Source organism: Panthera tigris, chromosome D2, assembly GCF_018350195.1.
Source record: "Panthera tigris isolate Pti1 chromosome D2, P.tigris_Pti1_mat1.1, whole genome shotgun sequence".
Classification (NCBI taxonomy): Eukaryota; Metazoa; Chordata; class Mammalia; order Carnivora; family Felidae; genus Panthera; species Panthera tigris.
Genome location: NC_056670.1, coordinates 7,185,052 through 7,212,491, shown reverse-complemented (window position 1 = coordinate 7,212,491; position 27,440 = coordinate 7,185,052). Strand labels below are relative to the sequence as shown.

Genomic DNA, 27,440 nt, shown 5'->3' with positions numbered 1-27,440 from the left:
GCTACAACAATCCCATCTCACACGACAGAAAACTGAATGAAAGAAAAAAATTAAATGTTAATTAAGGGGCGCCTGGGTGGCTCAGTCGGTTAAGCACCGACTTCGGCTCAGGTCATGATCTCAAGGTTCCTGAGTTTGGGCCCCGCATTGGGCTCGGTGCTGACGGCTCAGAGCCTGGAACCTGCTTCGGATTCTGTGTCTCCCTCTCTCTGTGACCCTCCCCCGTTCATGCTCTGTCTCTGTCTCAAAAATAAATAAAAACGTTTAAAAAAAAAAATTTAAAAAAAAGGTAATTAAGTCCTAACACCTGTCCACAGAAGTCCGTTTCACCAATAACATTCACTGACATGCTGTAAAATAACATGGCTATTATATGAGCTAAATAAATTTTTACTGGTTGTTCTAAGTATCCAATCATGACTTAAAACACTAAAAGTATATGCTAAGTTACGCCTAGTTAACAAAACACCTTTTAGAAAACAACTTGTGAGTTGAGATTTCATACCTACCTTCTCAAAATTTTACTTGAACCTAAATTAATGGGGTTTATTTTACAAATTTAAGAATTTTCAAATAGAGGATAACCAAAAATACCTCCTTAAACCTTATTTTATGTGTGTGTTCCTGAAGGTAGACTGAATCTTAATTTAAGTATAATTATTGAAAATAAAGTTCTGAAGTTTCTTTGTAGTATTCAACATAATATATAAATCTACTTATCCCTAAACAACTTATAAACTAAAAAACTAATAGAGTAGTAGTATTCAAACCAGTAACACTTTTTTCCTGCCATAATTATTTTAGGGAAATATTTTATTTCCACTGATCACATATAAGCTACTTTAAAATTCTAACTGGCTGAAAGTTGACAAAATGAAGCCATAACATACACGGAACACGACTGGCTGGCACACGGAAAATGACATACAGATTCACAGAGGTAGTGATCAAAAAGCGTCGAAAGCAAATCTGAAGGGGCCTGGCTCACAAGAGAACACTGAGCTAAGCCAGCAACAGGAGTGAAGGAATAAATAGACTAAAAAGGAGAATTGAAAGCAAGTTAGCAAATACCAGGACTTCACCATTTAAGTTTCCTTTCCAGGAATTTCTGGAGTTTTTTCCCTGCTTTTTGTCAGGGCTTTCAACTAACGGATGCTTAAGGATCAGGTGAGAGGAAAAAAAATTCAGCCACTGACTCATAAGCTACACCAGGTCTACATGTTTGTTTCAACAAATTTTAACAAGTTTAAATGTAACAAATAGTTTCCACGCGTATCCCAGTTATATCTGTCTTATCAACTTTACTAATCAAATTATGCTTTAAATAACTGCCACTCTCATAGACTTGTAAGAATTTTTCATTTAATGAAACATTTCATATTTCTTATTACATTTTGTTTTTTCCTATTAAATGTGTAAAATGTTTGTATCTGGTTTCTAAATTGAAGACTCATATGGGTAGGAAAGCAGAAATAGGACTTCCTTGAATTTTCCAGTTGATAAAGTGCTAATTGTTCATTATTTGAGAACAATTTGTCCCAACATACAAAGCATATAATCATTCCTGGTATACAGTTTGGTACAGACCAAAGTAACACAGCCTAAAATCTTATTTTCTAAAGTACCAAAGCTTGAACTACAGCAATATAATAGAAAGAATGCTCCCAATGATGGGCATTTTATGAATAAAGAAGTAATGGTCAGAACAACACAGGACACAGGAACATTTAAATATTTACTAGGTGCCAGGCCCTGTACGGGAGCACTTAATGCATACTGTCATTTAATATAGAAGACCAGAGTTCCGTTCTCAGCTTTGCAATTTAAAAACCTATGACTTGAGGTAAATTACTAAATCTCTGGGCCTCAAATATTTTTTGTGTCTTTTTTTCTGCAAAATAATGATAATACCTGCTGTAACTTCTTCACTGGTTGTTTCAAGGATCAAATGAGATATCTAGATATATCTTTAAATCTGTAAACTGAAAAGGGCTCTACAATTGTAGCAAGAAGTTATTATTATTTGAGGTTTGCATGGGTCAGAAATGTCCTGTTAATTTTAGTTTTAATGTCTCATTACAAGGCGACTCAATATGGTGTTTTTATAAACAAATTATAAAAGAAAGAATTCCAATACATTCACTTCAATTCACTTTAGCATAAATTTTAGGTTCCTTTTAACACTTCTAAATTAACTGCCCACAGTGCCAAACCAGAAAGGAAGACTGACTGCCAAGTAATTTATGAACTCTACTGGAGTTTTCTACTCCTCCAAACAATTAGAACCTCACAACTTTCTCTCGTGTTGTTATATTATACCAACTTGTCTTGACTGAAAAGTTTACACATATTTTTGCTTTGAAATGAAGTGTAGACCTCCCTTTCTAAATTTTTTTAAAATCTTTTTTTAAGTAGGCTCCACGCCCAACGTGGGGCTCGAACTCACAACCCTGTGATGAAGAGTTGCATGCTCTTCAGACTGAGCCAGCCAGGTGCCCCAAGATCTCACTTTCTAAATAAAAAATCACATTCTTCAAAGGTAATATCAAGAATGTTAGTAAGTCTTCTACTTAGTAGCAACACTATACATTGGTTCATTTGACAAGAAATCTACAATCTGTAACAAAGAGCTATGAAACACTCTTCCCTTTTATAGTGGACACCCGAAAACAAACAAAAAAGTAGACTATACTTTTCACAATATTCACAATAATGCTGTTTATAAAAGAAAAAAATGGAAATAACCTTAACATAGTACAGTAAGGAGAATGTGGTACTTAACCTGATGAAATATTACCTATATATAGCTTTAAAAATGACAAATAAAAATTACTTTGTGAATACATATGTATGTAATTATGAGCATATGTACATTAACAAAGAGGGAAAGACAATTTCCAGGGACATACACCTGACACAGAATTAACTATTTTTCCTACTGTTTAAATTTAAGATTAAGATTACACACAGTTTCTAAAAACTTTTTAAAGGAACAATCAAGGAACTCTGAACTTTATTTAAATTTAAGCAAATCAGAACCACGGAAAAGTATCTTATCAAGTCACTGATAATGCTAGCAATACTCTAAAATCCAAAGTACAATTTTTTAGTGTATTAGCTGGATTAGTCCCCTCAACGAATTTAATCAATTTTTCTTCAGAGTTGTTATGAAATAATGTATCTACAACTGTTCAAGCCTACATCTGTGAACCTCTAAAAATTTAAGTTGCCCAACTAACTGGTTTTAACGAGTATGAGAAACAATTACCTTCTTCCTAGGTCTCTGGATGAATACGATAAGACTGATTTCCTGTTTCAGAACTCTGCTGCTGTTAAAATACACACACGCACACCCTACCCCCTCTCTATGGTTTTGCTTCCACTAACAAACATCCAAGACTGACTACCAATGACAAATCAAATAAAATACGGTTATAACTTACATAACAACTTTCAAAAAGATCATTAGGTCAACAAAATGCATTAGACATACTTGTCAGCATTATATATCCGAACTAAGCCAAAGCTAACTCTAATTTTCTACAGCAAAATCATAATAAATAACATGAAAAATTAGAAAAGTTAAAATTATAACACTGATCCACCATTACTATACAGAAAAGAGTATCTATAACGCTATAAATGTTGTATTCGCTATTAGACTTCATGTTACTTCTGTAATTCACTCTGTTATAAAAGCCATGCTTTTATCATTTATTGTACCACAGATAAAACCACTAGGTTTGGGCTACTCTATACAGTTATGCAAAACGACAAAAGGCTATTAACTTTTACAGAAAAAAAAACAAACAGGTAAGATATGGAAGATGACCAGGGATGTGTCAAGAGTTTGAGAATAAAGGCCTAGTAATATTTAGTGCAAATTACTCAAGAGTAGTAAACTGCATTAAAAAAAAAAAAAAGATTCCAACATTTCCAACTGTATTGATCTTTTAGATACAACCACGCACTAATTTCCTAATATTCAAAAACTACTACACACATCAGCTCCAAGCAAGTGTGTAGCTAGACTGCTTCATTTTATATTTGGCTTTAATATAATAAAATCATGTCTTTTTATTTTATATCTAAGCCAGGAAATCATTTGGAAAGGACTTGCTTTCTTTTTTCTTTTTTTTCTTCCAATTGGCAAAAATAGTTTTGCCTAACTGCAGTATTTTAATCCTGGATAAAAACAATATAAGCCAGAAATACATGTAGGTTTTAAAACACGAAGGCACACATACTGGCATTCATTACTACGTTAGGAAGACTCATATTACTGACTTTATGATAACTGTCTTGTAATATTGAAAAATATTCACTTCCCACTGAGTGTATTTTTATCATTATATGAACTTTATAATCACTTGAATATGTGGATTATCAAAAAAAAAAAACCCTGAAATTACATACACTGAATTACAAGTGAAAATTCATATTTTAAATTTTAATAATATGCAATTTTTAAATATACTAAAAAATATGAGAGCAAGTCTACATTGAACAGGTAATACTTTTAATTTTCATCAGCTACCCTTAAATGCTTGTTCCTGAAGCATTATCGTTTTAGTATAAATCTAATTATTACAATTGGGGAAAAAAATGCCCAATTACTGATCATAATTAGTTGTGGAATCTTCATATTCAGAGGAGAACATACTAATCATCTTGGAAAATAAGCTGAAACATGAAAGCAAAAACTAAGGAATCAACTCTGTCAACCAATAAACTTTTTAAAAACATGAAGTTCAATATACAGAAAGACAAAAATAAAAGAATGGAGCGCCTGGGTGGCTCAGTCAGTTAAGCGTCCGACTTCGGCTCAGGTCATGATCCCACAGTTCGCGGGTTCGAGCCCCACATTGGGCTCTGTGCTGACAGCTCGGAGCCTGGAGCCTATTTCAGATTCTGTCTGTCTGTCTGTCTGTCTGTCTCTCTCTCTCTCTGCCCCTCCCCCACTCGTGCTCTGTCTCCCTCTGTCTCAAAAATAAAAAAACATTAAAAAAAAAAAAGAGAGAGAAAGGAGCTCTTAACACCTTACACACACTCTTTAAATACTATTCAGTAAACAAAACAGGTAACAACTTAGTATCTGGACAAAAATCTCACCTAATGTGTGCCGCCTCACTTAACGTCAGAGAGGAAATTTACGCACACATTATCTGTCTATCCAAAAAGGCACCATTCTTTCCATGGCCTACAGTGCAGACCTGAACAAATTCTATAAACTGATGCTGGTAAAACTATCTACTTCCATCAGACATGAATTTGAAATTGGCAAGATGTTTCTTACACACAAAAAAAAGAGGCCCTAAACACAAAGTTGGATGTGGGAACATAAATCCAAAAATCCTACCTAAACTGATATATTATACCGGGTCACATTAATCATTTGTCATGACGACAAACTTCTCAATAAAAAAACAAAGTCAATATAATAAATAAAACAAAGTAGATTAAAACTAATCAGATCTTATTATGCCCAACATGCAGTTTTAAAGACTTCTTTGCACCTTGGCAAGACCAAGTTCTTAGGGGTGAAAAGAAATTAAGTTATAGAAACACCTTATGTAATGGCTCCAAGGCAACAGCAAAATTTTAAAGGCAGAAAACTCATTTACTAGCAGAAAGATAAGAAGTGAGTTGTACAAGAAAGCAGAGAACCTGAAAAATATTTTAAAGCAAATATTTAAGGAATACATATTAAATCAGTTTCCTGATTAAGTTCTGTAATAATGAATTCCTAGGTATCAACTGCTAGGAAAACTAAGAGTTTAAAAATACCGAAATCTTGTATAACTTAATACCTCAGTTAAAACATGATGTTTCCACTTAAATATCCAAATAACCTTGTAAAACTAAATGACTAAAAGCCAGACTTCCATTACATAAGCTTTAGTTCTCAACCAGTATCTCTGCATTTTGGTAGAAAAATATAAACACTGGCATAACCACTAGGTTTTGTTTTTGCAAAAGCTTAAAATTTGATATTAGTCTTTAAAGACTGTAATTAATAGATGATTCCAAAACCAGAAATGTCAAGACCACTTATATCAGTAGATTATCTTAACTTTTCCCTACGTTTGAGTAACAGATGGTAAGCCTTAGTTCTTGGACACAACACAATAATCACAATCTGTGTGACCTTTTCAGTATTAAAAAAAAAATCCAAATAGCCTTAATAACCAGCACCTTGGTGTATTTTGCAGTAATACATATAATTTTGATCACAGTGGACAGAAACTAGATATGCAAAACTGCATCGTACTTTCAGTGTGCTGCTATTTATTTTACATAAGGTTCCTACAACTAGTCCATGAACTCTTCAGACGTCAGAGTGCTTCTTCAGTTTTCAAAAGACACGTGCATACATTCACAAAGTATTTTTACTATTACTTTGTTTACATTAGCACCAAGAAGGCATATACCACACCTAGATCAAATTTTTTTTTAGTTTAATAACTGAAACAATTTTACCTCATTTAGAAAAATGTTACTCTAACAAGTAATTTTGTTTAAAAAAGAGAAGTCTGTTTCTTCCTCAATATTTTTGTTCTAAGTACACGAATTAATACATTCACTGAGATTTATCATTCAGCTAATGTCAAAATTATCTCCCTATTTTAATACCTGACACTTGAAAATCTGACACTAACAAATGCAACTTTTGATTATAAGTGCAAATGCACAGCAAACCTTCATCAATAAATATCACCAATTACCGAGGCAACTATGCAAATAGAAACTGTATCACTCAAAGTATGCTCCAGGGAACAGTAACATCATGACAAGCCATACCCTTTCTGATTAAAGATAGGAATGCAACAGAGTTATAACTACTTTTATTATAAAATGTGATAGCTTATTCAAATTACTTCTGTATCCACTTTAATTTCAATACAATTTTCCTACAAAAGGAAATTTGACAGATCCAAAGTGTTTAGATATTTTCTTACTTAAATGAGTAAAATATGCTTAAAACTTTAAATATGCGATAGCTTTCCTATAAATAACCAAGGGGAAAAAAACTTCAATAGTCCAACACTTCAGCTTTTTTGTGTGCATAACAGATTATGATTTTATGAATCAAAATCATGAAAATCTTTCCTAATATTAGGTCATCTTAAATCTGCTCTAAAAAAAAATCAGAAAAATATAGCAGGAAAAAATATTAGCCAAATATTGAAAACAAGTTTAATGTATAACTATAGGGAAATAAATATATCTAATAGCCTCAACATTTAAAATAGTTAAGCCAATTATGAGGGACTCTGGAAATTGTTTAAAAATGCACACACACCTTTTAAGTTCACTATGATGAATGACACTTTTTCTGATGAATTACATTTTTAAATAAATGCACATAAACTAGAAGCTAAATGGAAACGTGAAGTTTCAAAGAAAGACAATGAGCACTTTAAAAAATTCTCTTTAGTTGTATATTTATAAAACAAATTTTTTAAAAGAAATTTTCTTAGGTATGGTAAGCAAATGAAGTTTATTATTCATGTAATGAAATAAATACCATGAGCCTTACTCAATTAAATTATAGCAATAAATGCCATCTGTTTTCCTTAACAAATCTGAAGCTATCATATAATTAGCAGTCCCGGTTTTAAAATATTTATCAGTATCTCTGGATACCTCCTGTAATTTCAAAAAGAATCACAACACTCAGTCAAAACTTAAATTTCATAAGAAGGTTTAAGATAGGCCTGACATTTTACTTCGCTTGTGTAAAATGAGAGGCAAAGTAAATTGTAAAATCAAGCAAACAGAAAAAGAAAAAAAAAACAAAAAATCCTCATAGCAAACAATCTATTCCTAGAACACTTTTGTAATTACATTTGTCTGCCCTAAAAACAAAACAAAATTCAGAATCCACCAAGATACTCCCCTGACATCTCATCTCTGAACTAATCTAAAGCTCTGTCCTAATTTCTTCTAAAAACTTCACATTAATGCAAGTTTTTTTAATTAGATAAATAAAGCACTTTAATTCAACAGGCTGACACAGCAAAGTTAGGGTCTGGAAAAGAATGCAACACATCCATCAGGGAACCTCAGAGTCAGCCCTACTATCATTATCTGGAAAGATATGAGAAGTTTTTAATAACTTGTCAGAAATTTGCCATTTTGTACCCACACATTTAACTCCACCATATCTGACTATAATAAAAACAGCTTTAGAATAAAGTCTAAGACTAAAGAATGCATTAAACAACAAAAACCAAATACACTGGGGGCAAAGTATCTCTCAGTTGCTCCGCAAGTATATAATTAAAGGAAACAAGCTAAAGATTACTTTAAAATTAAAAACTATTGCCAATATAAAGATGAAAAAAAGTTGGGTTTTTCTGTTTTTTGTTTTTTAATAAAGCATATCCATCCTGTTAGAGTGGTTCTATGTAACGTCCTTCTGAATACCTCCCTTTAAGGTACATTTAGACATTTATTGAAAACATCTTCAGTCTTTCTAAAAGGAGTTCAAAGCAAAACTTTCACAATCAGCCAAATAACACATGAGCCTTTTTCAAATAAACCTTTTTAGTCACCAGTGATATCTTTTGTGGGCAAAGTTCTCTTTATAAAGAGTACCGGGCTAACAGCAGTCCAAAGACCTAGATGTTTTGTAAAAGCCTAGCTCCATCAGTCATTAGCAAATTGACAAGCCATACCGCAGCCTAATGGCAAAGGTACTGACTTCCATCAAATATTATACTTATCATGTACCAGACACTTGGTACGTTTAAAGTAGAGTTTTTCAACCTCACATTATTGGCCATTTGGGCCAGATAATTCTTTGTTGTGGGAGGGACTGTCCTGTAACCTGTAGGATGCACAGCAGCATCTCTGGGCTGCTACAAGATGCCTACCAGATGCCAAGAGCATCCCTCCCCACAGCGATCTCGCAGCTATGACCACCAAAATGTCTCCATGCATTGCCAAACGCCCAGACAAGGTGGGAAGGGGTCACTCCCAATTGGCAACCAATATTCTGAAAAACACCTAACCTATAGTTCCAACATACCTAAAAACCACCCTACAAGGATTTTTACCACGATGTTAGAGATGTGGAAAATAGGGTTCACTAATGTTAAGCCGTGTATCTTTTATCACACAACTGACAAGTGGCTGAGCAAGGATTTAAGCTGGACTTTAGGTCTAGCTGACTCCTAAGTCCATGCTCTTTGCATTCCACCATGCTGCTTTTCTAAACTTATTGCCTCATCTACATAATCAGAATAACATTTGCCATGTTGAGCTACTTAGGGTTTACAGAACAAATACACGTTAAGGATTTGTTTGACTGAAGATAGTATGGTATGGTGGCTCACAAAGTATGACCCTCGGACCACCAGGATTGGCACCACCTGGGAACCTGCTACAAATGCAAATTCTCACACCCCAACCTAGACCTAATATTCAGAAATTCTTGGTGTAGGGCAAGTAATCTATAGTTTACCAAGCCCTCCTGGTTATTCGGATGCCCTCTAAAGTTTGAGAACCACTGACATAACATAATGGGAAAAATACTGCACCAAGTGCCTGAACATGCTGCATCCTTCCTTGGACTCAATCTCAACTACCTCTTAACAAGTTACTGATTCTTACTGGAGCCATGATTCCTATACTACAAAAAAATAAGGACAGTAATACTTTGTTCAGGCTCTTTTCTTCTTTGCAAAACCAAATGAGCTAAAGATTAAGAAAAGGCTTTGTTAATAAAAAACGCTAAACAAATCTAAGACTTTGGTAGGATACACGCCAGCTAATTCTACTTACTACATTAAAAAGAAAAACACCCTTCTGACTCAAGTTCTCATCTTTCTCATTTCATATCTCATAAATGATTACGTAAGAATGGTAAATAAATTTTACATCATGGCTAGATACAGCCTGGCAAAACACAGTTTTCACATTAAGAAATAAAACAGGAAAAGCCCAAGCATTCCATTTGATCTCTAACAGACTCAGAGTAATACATAAATACACATTTAAAAAATAAACACCTAAAAATCAAGCTTAGTAACATCACCCAAACTTCATTTTAAAAGTAGAAAAAAGTTTTCAGTTCTACTTATTTAACCTCCAATCAGTTCAAAATGACTAAAATACTCAAAAAGAAGTCTCACTAATTCATGAGAGCAAAGGAATTTTAAACAGAAAAATTGCATTGATTTTAAAGCAAAGAGTTGTTTGCAATTTGAGCATGTATTCTGTATTTATAAATCACTTCAAGAATCCATCTGACTTAAAGAATACATGTTCAAGGGGCGCCTGGGTGGCTCAGTTGGGTAAACGTCCCACTGCAGCTCAGGTCATGATCTCATGGTCTGTGAGTTCGAGCCCTGGGTTGGGCTCTGTGCTGACAGCTTAGAGCCTGGAGCCTGCTTCGGATTCTGTGTCCCACCCCTCCCCCAACTCGCGCTCTGTCTCTGTCTCTCAAAAATAAATAAATGTTAAAAAAATTTTTTTTAAAAAGATGTGATTCATATCACAATGCATTTCATAACACCTTAAATAATTAGATACTCCTTCTAAAAGGTCAAAAGTATTAAACATATAAAATTGGCAGAATGCAATCCTTGCGGTTACTAGTAATGAAGAAATTCTGATATTTTGGCCTGCAAATCTACAAAAATCAAAGAAAATAAAATTCACAACTATTCTGAAGGGACCTAACAGTATTAAATCAACTGTAAGTTTTGGGTAGTGATATAAAGCAAAACACAGATGGCATGTGGCATGAGAGAAAGAGGATTTTAGGCAACTCTACTGTCCTAGAAGATGTCAAACGTTCAACTCTCCAACCTAGACCTGGACCAGACCAAAACTACAGCCAGTTAGTACAACACACAACAAAATACGTAGAAGTCACACATATAATGAGACAGGGCACCATTCATTCTGCAATGCAAAACAAACCAACAAGCCCAGAAATTCACTGGAAATCAAGTGCTCCAGTACTGAGAGTACTGGGAGACAGCTGAGGGACCAGCAGGGACAAAGGGAAAAAAGAAGCATCCCTATACACACACGATGGCCTTTACTAGGCAGATCTCAAGCTTAGACCATCCTTCACCACACCTGGTAAGAATGAATGAAGAAAAAAATTCTTTAGTTTTCTTCCCATTTCCAGGGACTAAAGTTATATTGAGACTCTTGATCAAATGTGAACACGGGATGCACTATAACACAAAATTTCAGCACCAAATTAAAATTCTTACGTTATATGAATGCACCATGAGATTAACTATAAATTGTACTGTAGTAGCTGAAACCTGGCACTCAAAGTCCCATGCCTCTCCCCAAACTATGAACTTAAAAAAGAAATGCTAAGATACATACCTTTATTGATAAAGTTTATATAACTTTTTGTATCATACATTCAAAGTTTTCTTTGAGAAGATTACTCTTTGTAAATAAAATACAGGATATTTAAATTGACCTATCTTTAACACTAAAGAAAACTTACTACAACAATTTTTTACTTGAAAACATCTACTTCATGATGCAGTAACACCAGGAAGCTGTCCTCTTACCTATCTTACAGCAAATCCTCTGTGATTAGCATAATTGATTTTCTGTGGTAGACTGTGGGAGGGAGCGGACCTTTGCCTTCTGTGTGTGATGACACAAAGCAGTCACAGACTGCTTACACTCAGAGCGCCTAAAGGGACACCCTGAGTTCAAACTCTACTCACAGTCTCAACCAATTAAAATTCTAACATATCCCAAACTGAGGAAACTCAGTTACAGTCACTGCTCCTCCCATAATAAATGAAAATACAAATTTCTCACATGTGGGTAATCTGAAATTGTAAGTTTTACCAGCAGCAGTTACCATGTATTTACAATGTGGCAGGCAGTATGCTAAGTGAGTCACTTACATCATCTCATTTATTCTTTAAGATAAATTTTACAGATGAAAACAGATGGAGAAAGATGAAGTAACCTACTCAAAGTCACCCAGCTGCTCAGTGGGAGAACCAGGATCCCAACACAGGCCGAAAGTCTGGCTGCAGAGCCCACACTGCTACCCCATCATCTAAAATGAAACAACGTACACACAATGTGTACATAAAACTAATAATATTTTAACGCAATTTGAAATAAATTTAATCTTATTTGAAAACTGTAAAACAATATCCACCAAGGTAATCTCTTTGGAGAGTTCCCTACTTAGAAATATTAGGATAGTCTGCTGACTTTATACTTATTTACACACACTAACCCAATATTCAAACACTTCCGTAGTCGACACGACGACTACTGACGACAATTAAAGTGTAGAACCACCTAAAATGCAGGTGTAAGTAGTCTTCCACTGTATCCACCTCTCAGGACCGTCCAGGCTACCACGTAAATGCCTAACACCCTGAAGAGGTCCACCTGCCTCCTAATGTAAACTGCTGCAAATGAAGAGAATACTCCTGAGCTATACTGAGCTACAACTTCCCACCTAAAATTACTTCACCTCTGAACAATGTGTGTTCTTCTTATATTAATAGGTTTCCGATAGACTTTACTCCAGTGCAAATGACTTTAAAAGAACCCCACTGTTAATACCTTTTCTGTAACCAATGAAAAACATTTAAAAAAATAGGGAACAGGTGAAGAGTCAAAGCCACTATACTAACTTCACCTTTCCTCGCAAATGACAAGCGTTTTACATTACTAGCTGCGTGTATCCAATACTTAGACGATCATTATTGACAGACCAAAACACTTTTGAATCACCTAGCAAAGAATGCATGTGGCAGTACGTGGCCTTTAGGAGACAATTAAGGATATCAATTTGCTCAGAGAATCTTACCAACTTAAGGTCATGCAGTTGAGCCTCAACATTACTGACAGTTCTGACAGCAACGACATTAATTTCAAAGCCACCAGACCGAAAGCAACTGTAAAACAGAACTGAATATTTACTGAAATCATTACTGACCCCTCTCAGAAGATGACACAAATGTCTCAAGTCACCACCCTTACAACAATCCTAACACCTTTTCTGAAAGAATTCAGGTCACAAAAGAATTCTCCAAAACTGACTTGACTTAAAGTTTATCTAACAAGAAAGGAGAAAGGAAAGAAAAGGCAAGTAAAGAGTAAGGGTTCTATGGAATAGAAATAAATCTTCAGAACTAATGGTTTCTACAGGAAAAAAAAAATACGATATCAAATAAATCTTTTATACCACCATTAATAACATATCCTCTGGAAGCTACATCCTTGTATCACCACCAAGTGACAAACTATCACATGCACACACACTTCTAAATTTCTCTTTAAAAACTCCATTTCACGTACAATATTAATATAAAAACATTTCCTACACATCTGTCCTACTAAAAGGCTGAGGTCAAATTTTTAAAATAAAAGGTTCACTGAGAGTGAATTAATGGTGAAACTTTGTGCACTGATTTTCCCATAATAAATACTCCTCCATTAAAAGTCACTGAAGGAATTACTTCAGTGACTTAAAAATCATTAAAATACTGAGCTATCACCAAATGAACACATAGCAACAGGGGCAAATCTCAAAATGAGAACACGTGAAAATAAGAATTGAAGACTTCACTTCTAAAAAGTACAGAAGTCTGTAACATTAAGAGGTTTGTGGATTTTATGTGGTTATTAGGAAAAAGCAGATACACCGTTCCACACAAAAGCGAAAATATTGACAGATACGTTTCTGACGTTGTTAAAATAAAATTCTAAAAGGTAAGGAATACCAATGCATCTTTTCTACACTTCCTAAAATATATTTGAAAGTAAGGAGGTTATATACAACTCACCACATTTTTGTTCACCATGATGTTTATTCATCTAATATTCATTTAGTATATTATAAGCAATGTAAATCTGCACTGAGGACTGTACTACCGTGCAAACTTTTACAATGGACAGCGATAAAATTCCTTTTTCCTTATGTTAAATCATAGAAACTTCAAGTTACTCTTCTTTCAGATCCCCTTTATTCCTGAATACTTTTCATGAAAATGAAGTCTGTACATTGTCATACAGCACTTAGGTGGCCCCAATTAGGTGGTCATGTTGTTCAGAAAATACAACTTAGCAGATATAAAACAGTGTGAAGTAAAAATCGTGAATAGAATCTTTCAAAAAAAAAAAAAAACCTAAACACACACACACACACACACACACACAAAACCTGACAATACAATACGGTCATTTCAGTAAGCATTAATCCTAGAATACAGTTAACTTCAATAGTCACTGTACCCTCTGCAAGTTAAAAAAAAATATTCCCTATGGTTAATATTTGAAAAGACCCAAACTCATCGAACAAGAAAAATACATACAACCAAAGCCTAAAGTTTCCATGAAATCGAAAGACACTAAATTTTTTACAGTCTCATGTTCAGCACTACTTTCCAGACTAACTGTAAGATACCAACAAATTATTTTTGGAATAACTCAATTTTGCAAATAATATTTTAAAACTGAACAATGGTTCTCGTTGCTCCTCTGAGAAATCATCTTACAGATAGAAATACTCCAATCGCTACTTTCATAAAGGAATTTACCTTCTCACAGGCTAGCTGCTGAAACAGACACCACAACCTGCCAGAGAGAGTCTTCAATGGCCATTTTAGTTCCCCCCCCCCCAAATAAACACAGAACACTAAAGTGAAACCAAGCAAAGTAAAGTGCTTTGGTGCATCAAAATTTTTGGAAGTGCGACTATCAAAAAAGCGAGCCCTTCACTGATCTTTTTCCTAAGTGATTTTTTTTTCCGTATCAATATTTGGCTCAATAAAACCACAACTCTAGAAATTAAGTGTTATTAGTCATTTGATGCAATATTTGATACTGCTTTCTATGCATCCCAAAACGAAAAGCACAGTTTTAGAGAAAGTTCTAAGTCACGTAAGTGTCACGTACAGAGGCAAACATCTGAAGTCAAAGAACTGGCCAATCATCTCACTACTCACATGTAAGAACCTGGCAGAGTAATTTTAATCTTCAAACCCTGACAATCTGAAAGCAAATGGGTAAAGTAAAAATAGTATAAACGTACTCTAAATCATAAAAGCAATCTACCAAACAGCATTCTAGACATTTTCTTACATGAGGACTTTTCCTAAAAAGTTAAATAAGCATTTAATTAATTTGTTCCTATACATCCAGATGACTGTCAATTCCTGCCAACAGTAGACTGCTTTTGAAATAAATTACAAATCAGAGAAGGGTTTCCATAACTAATTATCTTCTAGGCGAGCGGGTCAAGTTCAGCCTTCCTAGTTTTGCAATTAATGCAGGCTCCAAAACTTCTAAATATTCCCTTAAAATATTATTTTTTAACTTAACAGAAAACTTACGTTTTGTGTGCTACAAAGCTCCTTCTTCAGTAACTTTGCTCTTCATCTCAAAACAAACACTCGGGCAAAATTAGCTGTGCACGCTTATGTGCACAGCTACATAATCCAAAGGAATAAAACCTCTTCAGATAGAAAGCACGTTCTCGTCTTCAAAAGACACATCTTCCCCACGATTTTTAGCAGGACGTACAGACACTCCAGCACCACTCTACCTTTAAGCAAAAGGTTTACTGGTATTTGCCCAGAAATGATTTTTTTTTTTTTTTTAATCAAGAATGCTCTGTTAGAGCTCATGCAATTACATAACCTTCACTAAGTAATGCCCACACTTATAACTCACATCACCAAAATTCTGGTCTTAAGGGAGGCCTTCATCAGATGCTTCAGTCACCTCGGGCCAGTAACTGAATTGTTTTTCGTGCCTCTCACCTACCAGGAACTCGCAATGTCTGCGATCCTTTCCATTCTGAAAAAAAAAAAAAAAAAAAAGAAAAAAAAAGGAGGGTTCCATCCCCACCCTTGATCAAAACCAGCTTATTACACCTGAAACTGCCAAGATTAATGCCTTTCGATAACCACTATCTTTTGAGGTACAAAGGCCTAGACAACCAAAACGATACTCTGTTAAAATTCTCGGGTTTCTGTCTTGAATACTCAACAACCTGAGTCAGTAAATTTAATACAGCGTGTGAGAAACCGCTAACAGACCTACACAGTCTGAAGCCGGAGTGAGCCACCCTAGCCAGCATTTCTGGTGATTAGCTGGTAAGTTACACTTGACAGGTTACACAAGTCAGAGTCACATTCACGGACACCCAGACGTGTCAGAGGACCCGACCCTGAAATTCTGGCCTCACAGGAACCCCTCAATTCCAAGCAAGAGCTGAAGTTGAACCCCTGCAACAGCCCAGACGCTGCACATCATCATCCGGGATCAAAAAGCACTCCCTCTCCATTCTGTTTCGTGCGACAAGACCGCTGGATATAAAATGCTACCGAACTGCAAATTTCGTGCCCCATCCTACACGACCCCACCAGCGGAGGCAAAAAAAAAAAAAAAAAAAAAGGCAAATTTAACAAAGATCCAGCAAGAACGCCTTAAGGAGGCAGATTACGTATGCCACGACTGATGGGAAGCTACAAAACTTCGAAATGCCGTTTCAAAGTTGTGATTGACTTAGTTTAAATATACAAGCCCACTTTGGCCCTCAAATGAACACCATATATGCCGAAAAGGATTCTGCTTCCAAAGTTATGCAAATCAGTTCACAACTCACATCAAAAAAAAAAAAAAAAAAAAGAAAGAAAGAAAGAAAGAAAGAAAGAAAGAAAGAAAGAAAAAGAAAAAAAAAGTCTATCATTGCAACCCAGGAAACTAAAAACAATCACTGCAAGATTCTGATGCAATATGCATACGTGAAACACTAATTTTCATTTTAATCTAATCTATACCCTTGATCTAGGGCCTAAAGCCAAGATTTAATCGAAATATGCTCAACCTCAAAGCGTCTACTTTTCTGTTCATTTAGCAGACCGGATTACCGAGCTCACTAATCCACTAACCGTGCACTGGATTCCGTATTAACGGACAATAGCCCTTAAGAGGAGACCCCGTGGACAGACCGAGAAAACCAATCTGGTGCCCTGACACTTGCAACCAGGCAGAGAGTTCCACGGCGCCGAACACACCCTGGGCTGAACGCATTCAAAGCAGGCACCAGACACACGCACGATCGAGAAACGCGAGCCGGGGTAGCGGCCACGGGCCCCCAAACCACGGGAATTTTTCGCCTCCGTCTGCTCCCACGTTCTAAGAGACAGTGACAGAAAGGCAGAGAGGGGGGCAGCAGCAGAAATGGATACAGGTCAAGTCTAAGTCGAATCCATCCTCCTGATATCTCCTTTTGTTTCTGCTAACGATCTCTTTGATGATGGCTGTCATGTCTGGGAGCCTGTGGCTGAAGAAAAAGGAGGAGAGAGACGGCAGAAGCGGCTGGTGGCGGGGCTTCTTCTGCAGGATGGAAATGGCTCTGGACTTGGCGGTGGCGGATGCCCCTCGCTCTGCCGCCGCCTGGCTCTGGACCGCAGCCGGGTAATGGCTGCTGCGGCGGCTGCTGGATGGTTGCAGCGACGGGGCCTGCTTCTCCTCAGCAGCCAGAGGCCTGGCCGCGGCGGCCGCGGGACGGGGAGACGACGGGTGATCCTCGGGACGGCTGCCTCCGCCGGCGGCCTCCGGAGCCCGGGCCGGGGGGGGTGCGGCGGCGGCGGAGGGGAGGTTTAGAGCCGGCCCGGGTCCCTGGACGTGCCGCCGCCGCCGCCGCCGTGTTGGAGGCAGTAGGAGGGGAGAGACCAACTCTCCGGCGGCCCCAGCCCTGGAAATGGTGACAGGCGACTCCGGCCCCCTCCCCGGGGCTGCAGCCGCCGCGGCCGCCGCCGCCGCCGCCGCCGCTTCTCCCCCCCGCTCCAGGAGCGGGAGGTGCCGCCGCCGCCGCCGCCGCCGCGCCTCAGCCGGCTCCCGCCCGGGCCCGCGGCTTCCACCGTCCCTTGCACGAGAAGCCGAGCGAGAGGCTGCACGGTTAGAAGAGAGGACGAGGAGGAGGCGAGAGACGCCGCCGCTGCCGCCGCCGCCGGCCGGCCGGCTCCCCGAGGGCGCTGCCCCCGCGGCTGCTCACGGGCGCTGAGAGGGGCTCTGGGCCGCGGCCGCCGCCGTCTCTCATCTCCCTCGCCTGAGCGCGGCCTCGCCTCACAGCGGCTCAACTCTCAAACTTCCATCATGGCTGCAGCTTCCGAGAGGAGAGAGCGGAGCGCAGCCGCGGCTCGGCGCCCCGGCGCGTATCCTGCCGCAGTGCACAAAGAGTCCCGCCACATCACCGCCCGCCGGCCCGCCCGCCCCCTCCGCCGCCGCGCCGGGAGCCCGGCGCCTGGGAGCCCGAGGGGAGGCGGGAGGCGGGCGCGACCGCGCCGGGGGAGGGAGGGACGCGGCGGGGCAGGGGCGGCAGCTCCGGGGGCGAGCGCCGGGCCCCCGGCCTGCGGGCGCCACTGAGCATGCCCAGTGCGAGCGCCCAGGGCTCGCTCGGGCTTGTGCGAGACGCCCGTCAGGAGCTGCACTTGCCTTGGCTGCTTCTGCAGCAGCGCGGGGCTGGGGGGGGGGGGGGGGTGGAGAGGGAGCGGGCGGTGGATGTAGAGGAGGGGGGAGATGAGCCGAGCCTCGGCCTGAGCCCACAAACCCGGCGGGGACAGGGACGGCCGTAGGTGGAAGCCCCGGGGTGCGTGGAGGGGCTTCACTGACTGGGGCCTGAGGTTACCTGTGCACAGGTGGGGAGGACCAGGTGACCCGCGCTGGTGGAGGTACAGGGAAACGAAGGCACGGCCCCTGCCGCGAGGGCACCCCTCCCCCCTGCCACCGCCCCCAGACCTCCCCGGCTCGGCCTTGCAGCCTCATCCTCCTTTTGCACCGCTGCCGGATCACGGTCGCTCGGGGCGACCCGCCTGCAGCAGCCTTTGCCGAGAAACCCTCCCTCCTTGTCCGCCCCCCACCCGTGTTCTCCAGGTGTCAGTCTCAGCACAAAGAACAACCCCCTATTGTGTCTCCGTGTGTATCACCTCATCCGGCTCCCTCTCACCGCCCCACCTCCCGCTTCCCCGGCAGCTCGGCTCCTTCGCCCTAAAAACGAGAGCTGGCAATCGAGCGCGCGGTGTGGGAGCACATCGCTCCCGAATTTCTAGGTCCCCAAGGACCACTGCCCGCGTGGACCAAAAGAGGACCCGGGAGGAGGGGACCCAACCCGCAGCCCCCCGCATTGCCCCCTGGAGGGCTGAGCATCCCTCCCCTCGGGGCTCCAGCTAGGTTCTCCACGACGGGCTCGGGGCTCGGGGACTGCCTCGCCCCGCCCCTTTCGGGCCGCTGTGAAAACCCGGCCGGATGGATCGCCGAGGGCCGGCTTCCGCGCTCGCCCCAGCCGGGCTGCGCAGCCTGGCGGCCGGGGCTGCCCGGGCCCGAGTGTGAAATACGGGACGGTAGGAAGCGGCAGCCCCTGCGAGTGGGCGGGGCCGAGGAGACCTAGGAGGGTTCAAAAGGAGGTGGAGGGATACGCGGGCCGCAGTCGGAACTACTTTCAGGAGGAGGTCACGTGTGTTCCTAGTTGGGGAACTTTCCAAATTCCCACTCCCCTATGATGGCTTGGGAGGCAAGTGCTTCGCCTCCTTCGCGCGGGGTGCTCCTGCCTGGTCCCGGTAGCGGGACCCCGAGCCTCCGGGTCGCCGCGGAAGAGCAGGCTCAGACGGGCCTCCGGCCCAAGCACGGTCGGTGCTGGCGCCTGGGAAGCTGGTTACACAAGCACCCACATTCAAGCACGTGCCCCCGCCTCCCCGCACCGCCGGCCGCGGTCGCCGACTCTCGCAGACCACCGAGGGAGAGCTCCTGAGCCGGTCCCACCCTTCGCGTGCTACCTGCCGAGCAAGCTAAAGGGCCAAGACCCGAGATCGGAGCTCCGGGTCGGCCAACACTGCGCGTTCCCAACCGTGGGAGAACGGGCTGGGCCCCTGGGGTCTGGCATCTCCCTCGCTAGCGCCCTGCCCCTTAGGGCGAACCCTTCCGCGCTGTGCTCACAGGGCAAAAGGGTATCTGCTGCAGCAGCCCGCTGCTTGAATTCACCAGTGTTGCAACAAACTTCCAGTCACTACCCCAGAGCTGGTGAGCGCGCCCCACCTACTGTAGACTCAGCCGAGTGACTTATCTGGTCCGAGAACCTAGTCAATGGCCGTCAGCCCAGAACAAACCTGTCAAGTCTGCCTACAGCCCCGATTGGTTGACCTGTCCCCGTGAGAGAGCTGGTTCAGAAATTCTGAGAACTGGAGCGCATTGCCCTGACACTGATCAGCTGCAAAGTGAGTTGCCCGGTTTCTGCTTGAAGAGAATGAGCACCCCATCAACACGAATCTAGGAATTTCTTCCTTTTCCTTCCCCTGGGAAGTAGAACTCAAGCAGACAGTTGAGTCCAAAGTATCGGAGTTGAAACCTAGGCTGAGGCGCTGGATCGTTTTTCTTTTTTTTTTCTTTCTTTCTTTTTAAAAATCTGGGAGAATGGAACCAATTTGCATGTGTATTGCAGTAATTGTGAGTAGGTGCCTAGGAAGGTCTAAAAGGATTTATTCGGTGTCGGAGAAAGAAGATTGCACATCACGGTTGCAGGCAGCCCCTTTAAGACTAGAAACCCCAAGAGAGCTTAGAAGCCACAGGCCATTACCTAATTCCAGGACTACTAATTAAACCAGGAATATTTACAGTGTTCTTACAGATCTCTGAGGCTCCATAACACTTTGCATTTATATACAACATCCTTTTAAGATAGCTCTGCAGGAGTTAGCAACCTGCTGAAGCTTCAGTGTGGATATTCATTGGAGGCTGTTTTCATGCATGGTCCTGGTCAGCTTGCAGGAGGTGGAGGCCACAAGTGGAAAAGGAAAGGGGGGTGGGGTGGTAATCTGGAAAGAGTAGGAGAAAGGCCTCCGTTTGGTTTCCAAAAATGAAAATCCTGTCCACACCACCTAGGTTGAGCCAGAGATTTATTTTACAAATAACCAATGATAAGGAGTCCCTGATTTCTAGGTGTTTCACAAGATTGCAGGGTAAGAAACTGAGCTGTGTGTGCCCCCATTGAGTAGCAAATACCAGTTGGTGCGGAAAGGGAAAATGAGGAGGACGGTAAATGAAGGGAGATAGATTGGGAAGGGGTAAAATGCCCCACCTTTCTTTCTCTGGTTGCTGGTCTTGTCTCCAGAGTCCCTGCTGTTAGCGTGCCCTACTTTGCCCCTCCCCTGGAGCCTACCCTGTGTAAGGATTAGTCGCACAGCCTCTGCGAAGTTCTGAAATCCACTTCCTGGGAAGGAAATGGGTTCATTCCTGCCCCTTAGGCCTGAGGAGAGAGGATGCTTTTCCATTCCCATGGCACAGAGTTATTCCAGAGCAGAGAGAGTGTGCACCACCAGCACCAAAGTGTTGGAATGTAAGACTGGCCCACGGCACTCCCACTAGCAGAGGGAAGAAAATGGGACCTGAGTTTGCTGCCTCTCTGCACATGCGGTCCCTCTACTTCTCTCTAGTGGTGAATGAAAGGATCACCGCTGTTGGCTGACATCTGGCCAGCCTGACGGCAATATCAGGTAGTTACTAGGAGTCACTGCATAAAAACCTCCACCCCTTCCCAGTGTTCATTAAATAGGCTCCTGAAGGAAATTTTGTTTTCGATTTTTATTTTCCTTCACGTCTTCCTTCTACCCAAGAGATCTCCTTACCCAAGTGGTAGAGCTGAAACCTCTAAATAGCTGACCCTGGCTTATAATATACAGAAAGCTTAAAATCTATATGTTGTTTTTCAACTTCAATTGCAAAGAGCTGCTTGGCTGTACAGATGTTACAATACATTGGTTTCCAGGCACTTCAGTTCTTTACCTGTCTGGATTCAGAATGCCTTAGGGAGAAACAGAAGCTTGTAACAAAGGGAGAATTATATAAAGCTTCAGGGAGACTATGTAGACTAATTAGTAAACACGATAAACCAGCTTTAATTATAGTTTCTAACAGCTGATTCCAAAACTATATTGTTACTACACCCAAAGAATGTCCAAAGAAAATAGCTTTCTTATTTTCTTTGATAAATGAAATGACCAGCAACTTGATGTGGCTGATATAAATAGTTGATATGCTCTTTGTAGATTCCACTGCTAAAATGTCTTTTGTTGAACACTGATCGCTATAATGCCTTTAACATCTCCCACACAGTGACCTTTCAAATAGAGATCTAAATCAATGGCTTTAATTTTTTAAGCAATCTTTTCTATTTTTATTTGTTTTACTACCACGGTTTTCTGAATAGTACAGAATAGAAAATATAATAATTATAGGTTTGAATTTAAACCACCCTATTTTTGCAAGGGTCCAAGTCTTCTCCCCTTATTTCATTTATCCTAATTACAAATATTGCTGTTCTTTTAAATAAAGGCATTTTACCCAAGACAGTTCTCCAGAAGGCACTACAAGTAACTGTATCCTAAAAAAGAATTTTCCATTCTTGTCCATAGGCTCTCCTGGAGCTCTTGCACATGGGTCTCCTTTCACATCGCAGTAGAGAGGTGTGCTAGATGAAATTCTCACTCTCACAGAAATGAGGGTGGGGCTGAGAATTCCTGAGAGAACCACAGAGCAGAAACAGGCACTCACTGTGTCCAAGTGGCATTCAGAAATTGTGACTCGGACCAGAGAGTGATGGGAAAGAAAAGCCCTAACATGATCAATCCGTTTTGACTGTTTTACTCTCCAACCTGGCACTGGCTATTGGATATTCTGCCTTTAGTACTAACTCTAGCTGGAGTCCTATGGAACACATATTCTGCTTTTCAGCTCTGCCAATAATAGAAAAAGGTAATAATTTGTATGTACCGGCAGGTATCGGGGCATTTGCCAGGTGCTTTCCAGAGGGACCTTCTTTCATCTAGGCACAGGAGGGACATGGAGAAGGACTCAGGAGTGCCCCGTGCCTCACTCCTACCAGTCCTTCCCTTAAGAGCATCCTTGTGGCTTCTGAGGCATCACATTTTTTGAAAAACTAAGAGCACCTTTTTGAAAGATAAAATAAGTGGAGGCCTCCGAGTGGTTCAGTCTGTTAAGCATCTGGCTTCAGCCTGGGTCTTGATCTCACGGTTCGTGAGTTCGAGCCCTGCATTGGGCTCTATGCTGGCATCTCAGAGGCTGGAGCCTGCTTTGGGTTCTGTGTCTCCCTCTCTCTCTGCCCCTCCCCTGTTTGTCTCTCTCTGTCTCTCAAAAATAAATAAATGTTAAATTTTTCTCAAAGATAAAATGAGACAAACTCTGTTTAAAGTATCTTTTTTTGTCTTTTTCATGGTATGGCATCTTTTATCTCCATTCACCCATTTAATTATCCAGTCAACCAATATTTGGGAGTCTGTTATGTGCTAGTTCTGTGCTAAGCTCTGTGGACAGAGCAATGACTGTGGGTGGCATATGAGCTCCAGCTTTTATGGAACTTAGTCTCCTTGAAAACCTGGCTTCTTTATCTGACACTGTTACAACCTCTTCACAGCCTGTGGAGTGAAGTGAAAGCAGTAGAAAAAAACCTGATATTTGATAACGGCTTTATTTACCTATTGCCGCGTTGCAAACCACCGTGAGCTTAGTGGCTTCAAAGAACCACCACCCCTTACTTTCTCACAATTCTACAATTTGGAAAGGCGATGCTGGGCCGTTCCTCTGCCTTCCCATGCAGACAGTGTGGGGGAGGGGGCAGACGTGGGGGCCTTTAGCTGTGCATCTGGCTGGGGCTGGAATGACCAAGACGGCTTCACCACCCCAGCTCCTTTATGCTTCTTTACAGGTTGGGTCCCAAAAGAGAAAGCAGAAGCTACGAGGCCTCCGAAAGCAGGGGGTTCGGAAGTCCCGGAACATCACTTTCATGGCTCGCGGCCAGAGCAGGCCACAGGGCCAGCCCAGATGCCAGGGGACAGCAAAGAGACCACCTGGAATAGGAGGAATTATGGGCAGTCATATTGGGACACACTCCCAACATAACAGTTCACACCCGCACACACCCCCACACGCTGACCTGCAAAATCCGCCCCGTCCCACCCCGGAAATTGTCATTCTGCGTAGCGCCGGCTCTGAGGACACGCGCTAGGCCCAGGTGTGGATGAGGCATTTTGGATGCTGCTCCGCTTCTCTGAAGACCTGTGAGCTAAAAGGACCAGTTCCATTCACAGCGGACAGTGCTGAGATGGGGTAGGGTAACCACGACACGAACTCGTGTCCGAGGCTGGCAACAGGGCAGGCACGAAGCAACCGCCATCCATAGCAGTCCCCAAAGCCAGCCTAGCACTGGCAGCCTTACTCTGGGGACCCACACCTCCAGCAGGGTCTGGTTCTTCTCCCCGGGAGCTTCCCGGACCACCGTTCTGGGCTCCCTGCGCTCAGGGGCAGGCTGTGACCTCTGAGGCTTCCTTTTCCATAAGACACGGCCTGTCCTTTACAGTGGGACGGCTTCTCTCAGCCTGTGTCCTATCCATAGAAACTTGGGGAGCCTAGTGGCTCTTTTTTACATTTAAACCATCTCTTCTTTAGTTTAGGCCGGTGGTGGTTTTATCAATATAATTGTCATTAAAATGTTGTGGGTTTTCTAGGACTCTTATTGGAGTTTACTCCTTGCCCACAACAACTGTGCCCACAAAGCCACATCTATAATTCTTCCAAAAACAAACTTCTGCCTGCTTTGGGCCTTGTCAAGGAAGCTGCTGTTGGACTCCTCTGAAGATTCTTCTTAGAAGCCCTTCTGACTAGCTGAGAGGGTCTATGAGACAACATCTTAAAATGTTGACAGGCCTTAACATAAGAGTCTTGATTGGATCATTACCTGGAGGCCACATTTAACAGGCCCCCTGAGGCCATTTCTTACTTTGAGGCTATTGCTGACTCAAGAGAATCTCCTAGGCCCCGTGTATTTCCTCTACATTCTGCTTGAAAACTGAATAGTTCCTTTTTTAACACATCTCTCTCGTAACACCATCACACATCACTAAAAGCCAAATGATACTTTGAACACTCAGCATGAAAATCCCTGTTGCCAGATTTACAAGTTCATTAGGTACATTTTTCATCTTCTGTTTTACTGCACACAAGGACTACCAAATATTTTGCCACCATATAACACCGTTTCTCCAGCCTCTAATACAATTTACTCGCCACTCTCAGAGCCTCCACTAAGATCCTCCTTCCCAGACTAAGGAGATGATATCAACTAAATGCAAATGCAGGATCCTAGGTTGGATTCTGAAATGGAAAAAGAACATCACCAGAAAAGCTGGTGAAGTTCACTTAAGGTCTGTAGTTTATGTTAATTTCCTGCTTTGGGTAATTTATTATTATTAGGGCAGCTGGGTGAACTCTGGTACACGAACTCTATCGTTTCTGCAACTTTTCTGTAAGTCTAAAATTGTTTCAAAATAAAAATGTTAAAGACGAAGTTAATTTAAAAAAAAAAAAAAGAGAGAGACAGAGAGAGAGTTCCTTCATCCTTCATCACCTCCGCAATCTCTACCCAATGCCTTGTCCCAAAGCTGATGCCTCGTGTTTTCGATTTTTTGTTTTTAGATTTTTGTTTAGATTTTTGTTGTGCCAGCACCCAACTTTCAGACATCAATTTCTGTTATTTATTGTGCATAACGCACTACCCCAAACTGTAGCAGCTTAAAAGAGCATCAACCATTTTCTTGCTCACCATTCTGCCATCTGGACAGAACATGACAGTGACAGCTTGTCTTTCCTTCATGGAGTGTCGGCTGGGGCAGCTTGACTTGGGCTAGAGGACCCAAGATGACTTGCGCCACATGGCTGGTGGTTCGGCAGGAGTGCTGCAAAGGCGAGGGGCTGGACCGATCTCCCTCCTGAGGGTCTCATCCTCTAGAGGCATCTGTCAGGCCTTTCTCTTCCGCAAGGCGGTCAGCCTTCTTCACACGAGGATCGTCTTCCAAGAAAGCAAAACCTGAAATTGCCAGGCATACACCAGAACTGTAACAGCACCACCATTAGCCTGTAAGAGACTGTCACCATTACAGGAAGAAGAAGAGACTCTACCTCTGAGTTGTAAGCACGTACAGAAGTGGAGAAATCATTGGTGGTCACCTCCCACCATGACCCCAGCACACTCCCCTAGAAAGGACTCCTCCAAACACACGATCCTCCGTGCTCAATTCTTTCTAGAACCTCTACCTGTTAGGAATCGCTATCAGCTGACTATTTGATCAGCAATGGAGTGCTTTCTGTTTGTTATCGATCTTGCTCCTTAACCCTACAGTGTCTTCATTTGCTCTCTCATGTAGTTTACATGCGTAATTCTCCAGTAGGATTAATATGTGCCGCAAAAATATTCATCAATATTTAGTGATAAAACAGAAGTGATGATACATATACAGGTATTTGTGTACATCCATAGAAAACATCTGAAGGAATAAACAAGAGAGAAAATAATACGGGTTATCTCTAATGACAGGATGGGGAGGGAGGAGAATTCCTCTTTCCATTTCTTTCTGTATGGGTTGACGGTTCTTTACAATGATCATTTAGTGTTTTCATAAGGTAAAAAAGTGATCTCATCCAACAGAATGAAGTCTAACAATACAACAAATGCCTATTGTCAGAAGAATATCAAATAAACCAGGGAGACAGCTCAATTCTGATTTCCATTTTTAAATAAATAAGCACACTAAGAAAGTTCTAGAATTTATGCCTAAACGCCTATTTGGTATCTGCTGCACCACAGAAATACATGAGAATATCTGTCATGAGTGTTGTCTAGTGTGGTAGACATGTTAAATCTTACCCCAAATACCCTCTCTCCCTAGATCAACTGCCTCCACTGACTCTTTGTGCTACTTAACTTTTCCTGCTCAAAGAAAATATCAGAAACAATCATCTGGTATCACAGTACAACTATTATTTAAGGCAGTGGCAAACCGCTTTATAATCCCAGAGTATGAGAGCTGGAAGACCCTCAAAGTCTCTTGGTCCACCAATCCCATTTTACAAGGGGTTTTTAGGCCCAGATTACATAGCTACTCAATGAGGGACGCGGGATGGCAGCCTGGGAAAATTCCTGCTACCCCATCCGTGATTAAGGATGGGAAGAGAACTTCACTTTTATAAACACCTAAAGAAGTTAATTAGAGACAAATTTGGTTGAGATACTTTGAATAGTATTTTGAAGCCTTGGGCAGGGGTGAATGAAGAGAAGGGAAGGCTGCCTAAGGAGGGACGATAAGTAGGGTGGAGGATAGGGGAAGACAGGGATGAGTGAACAATACGATTTCTGAGGCTCACTCAGCTTGCCCTTAAGTGGGGCAATTAATCAGATCAGGAGATGAGGGCTTTAAAGATCAAACATGAAAACGTGAGTTGTTCCATGTTGTTAATTTGCTTCTCCTCCTCAGTGCTAAGATCACTGGGAGAGTACCTCCCAAGCGACGATGTAAAAGAGGCAGCCGTTACTTATGGACTGAAAAAAAGGAAGGGGACCTTGCTCTAGAAAG

General features: G+C 41.5%; 2 protein-coding genes across 2 annotated transcripts in view; one reads left to right on the top strand and one right to left on the bottom strand.

Moving 5' to 3' along the window:
* PTEN (phosphatase and tensin homolog) overlaps positions 1 to 18,009 on the bottom strand; it is a 92,016-nt gene extending 74,007 nt beyond the window's left edge. The window contains exon 1 of the mRNA XM_042961247.1: positions 17,214 to 18,009. Coding sequence (XP_042817181.1) covers positions 17,214 to 17,292 — 79 coding nt within the window. The 5' untranslated portion in view covers positions 17,293 to 18,009. The remainder of the gene's footprint in view (positions 1 to 17,213) is intronic.
* Positions 18,010 to 19,272: 1,263 nt separating this feature from the next.
* On the top strand, positions 19,273 to 21,973 carry KLLN (killin, p53 regulated DNA replication inhibitor). The gene is given in 3 exon segments (XM_042961110.1): positions 19,273 to 19,329; positions 19,372 to 19,604; positions 19,606 to 21,973. Coding segments are annotated over 3 exon segments (459 nt in total). The 3' UTR covers positions 19,775 to 21,973.
* Positions 21,974 to 27,440: the final 5,467 nt, after the last annotated feature.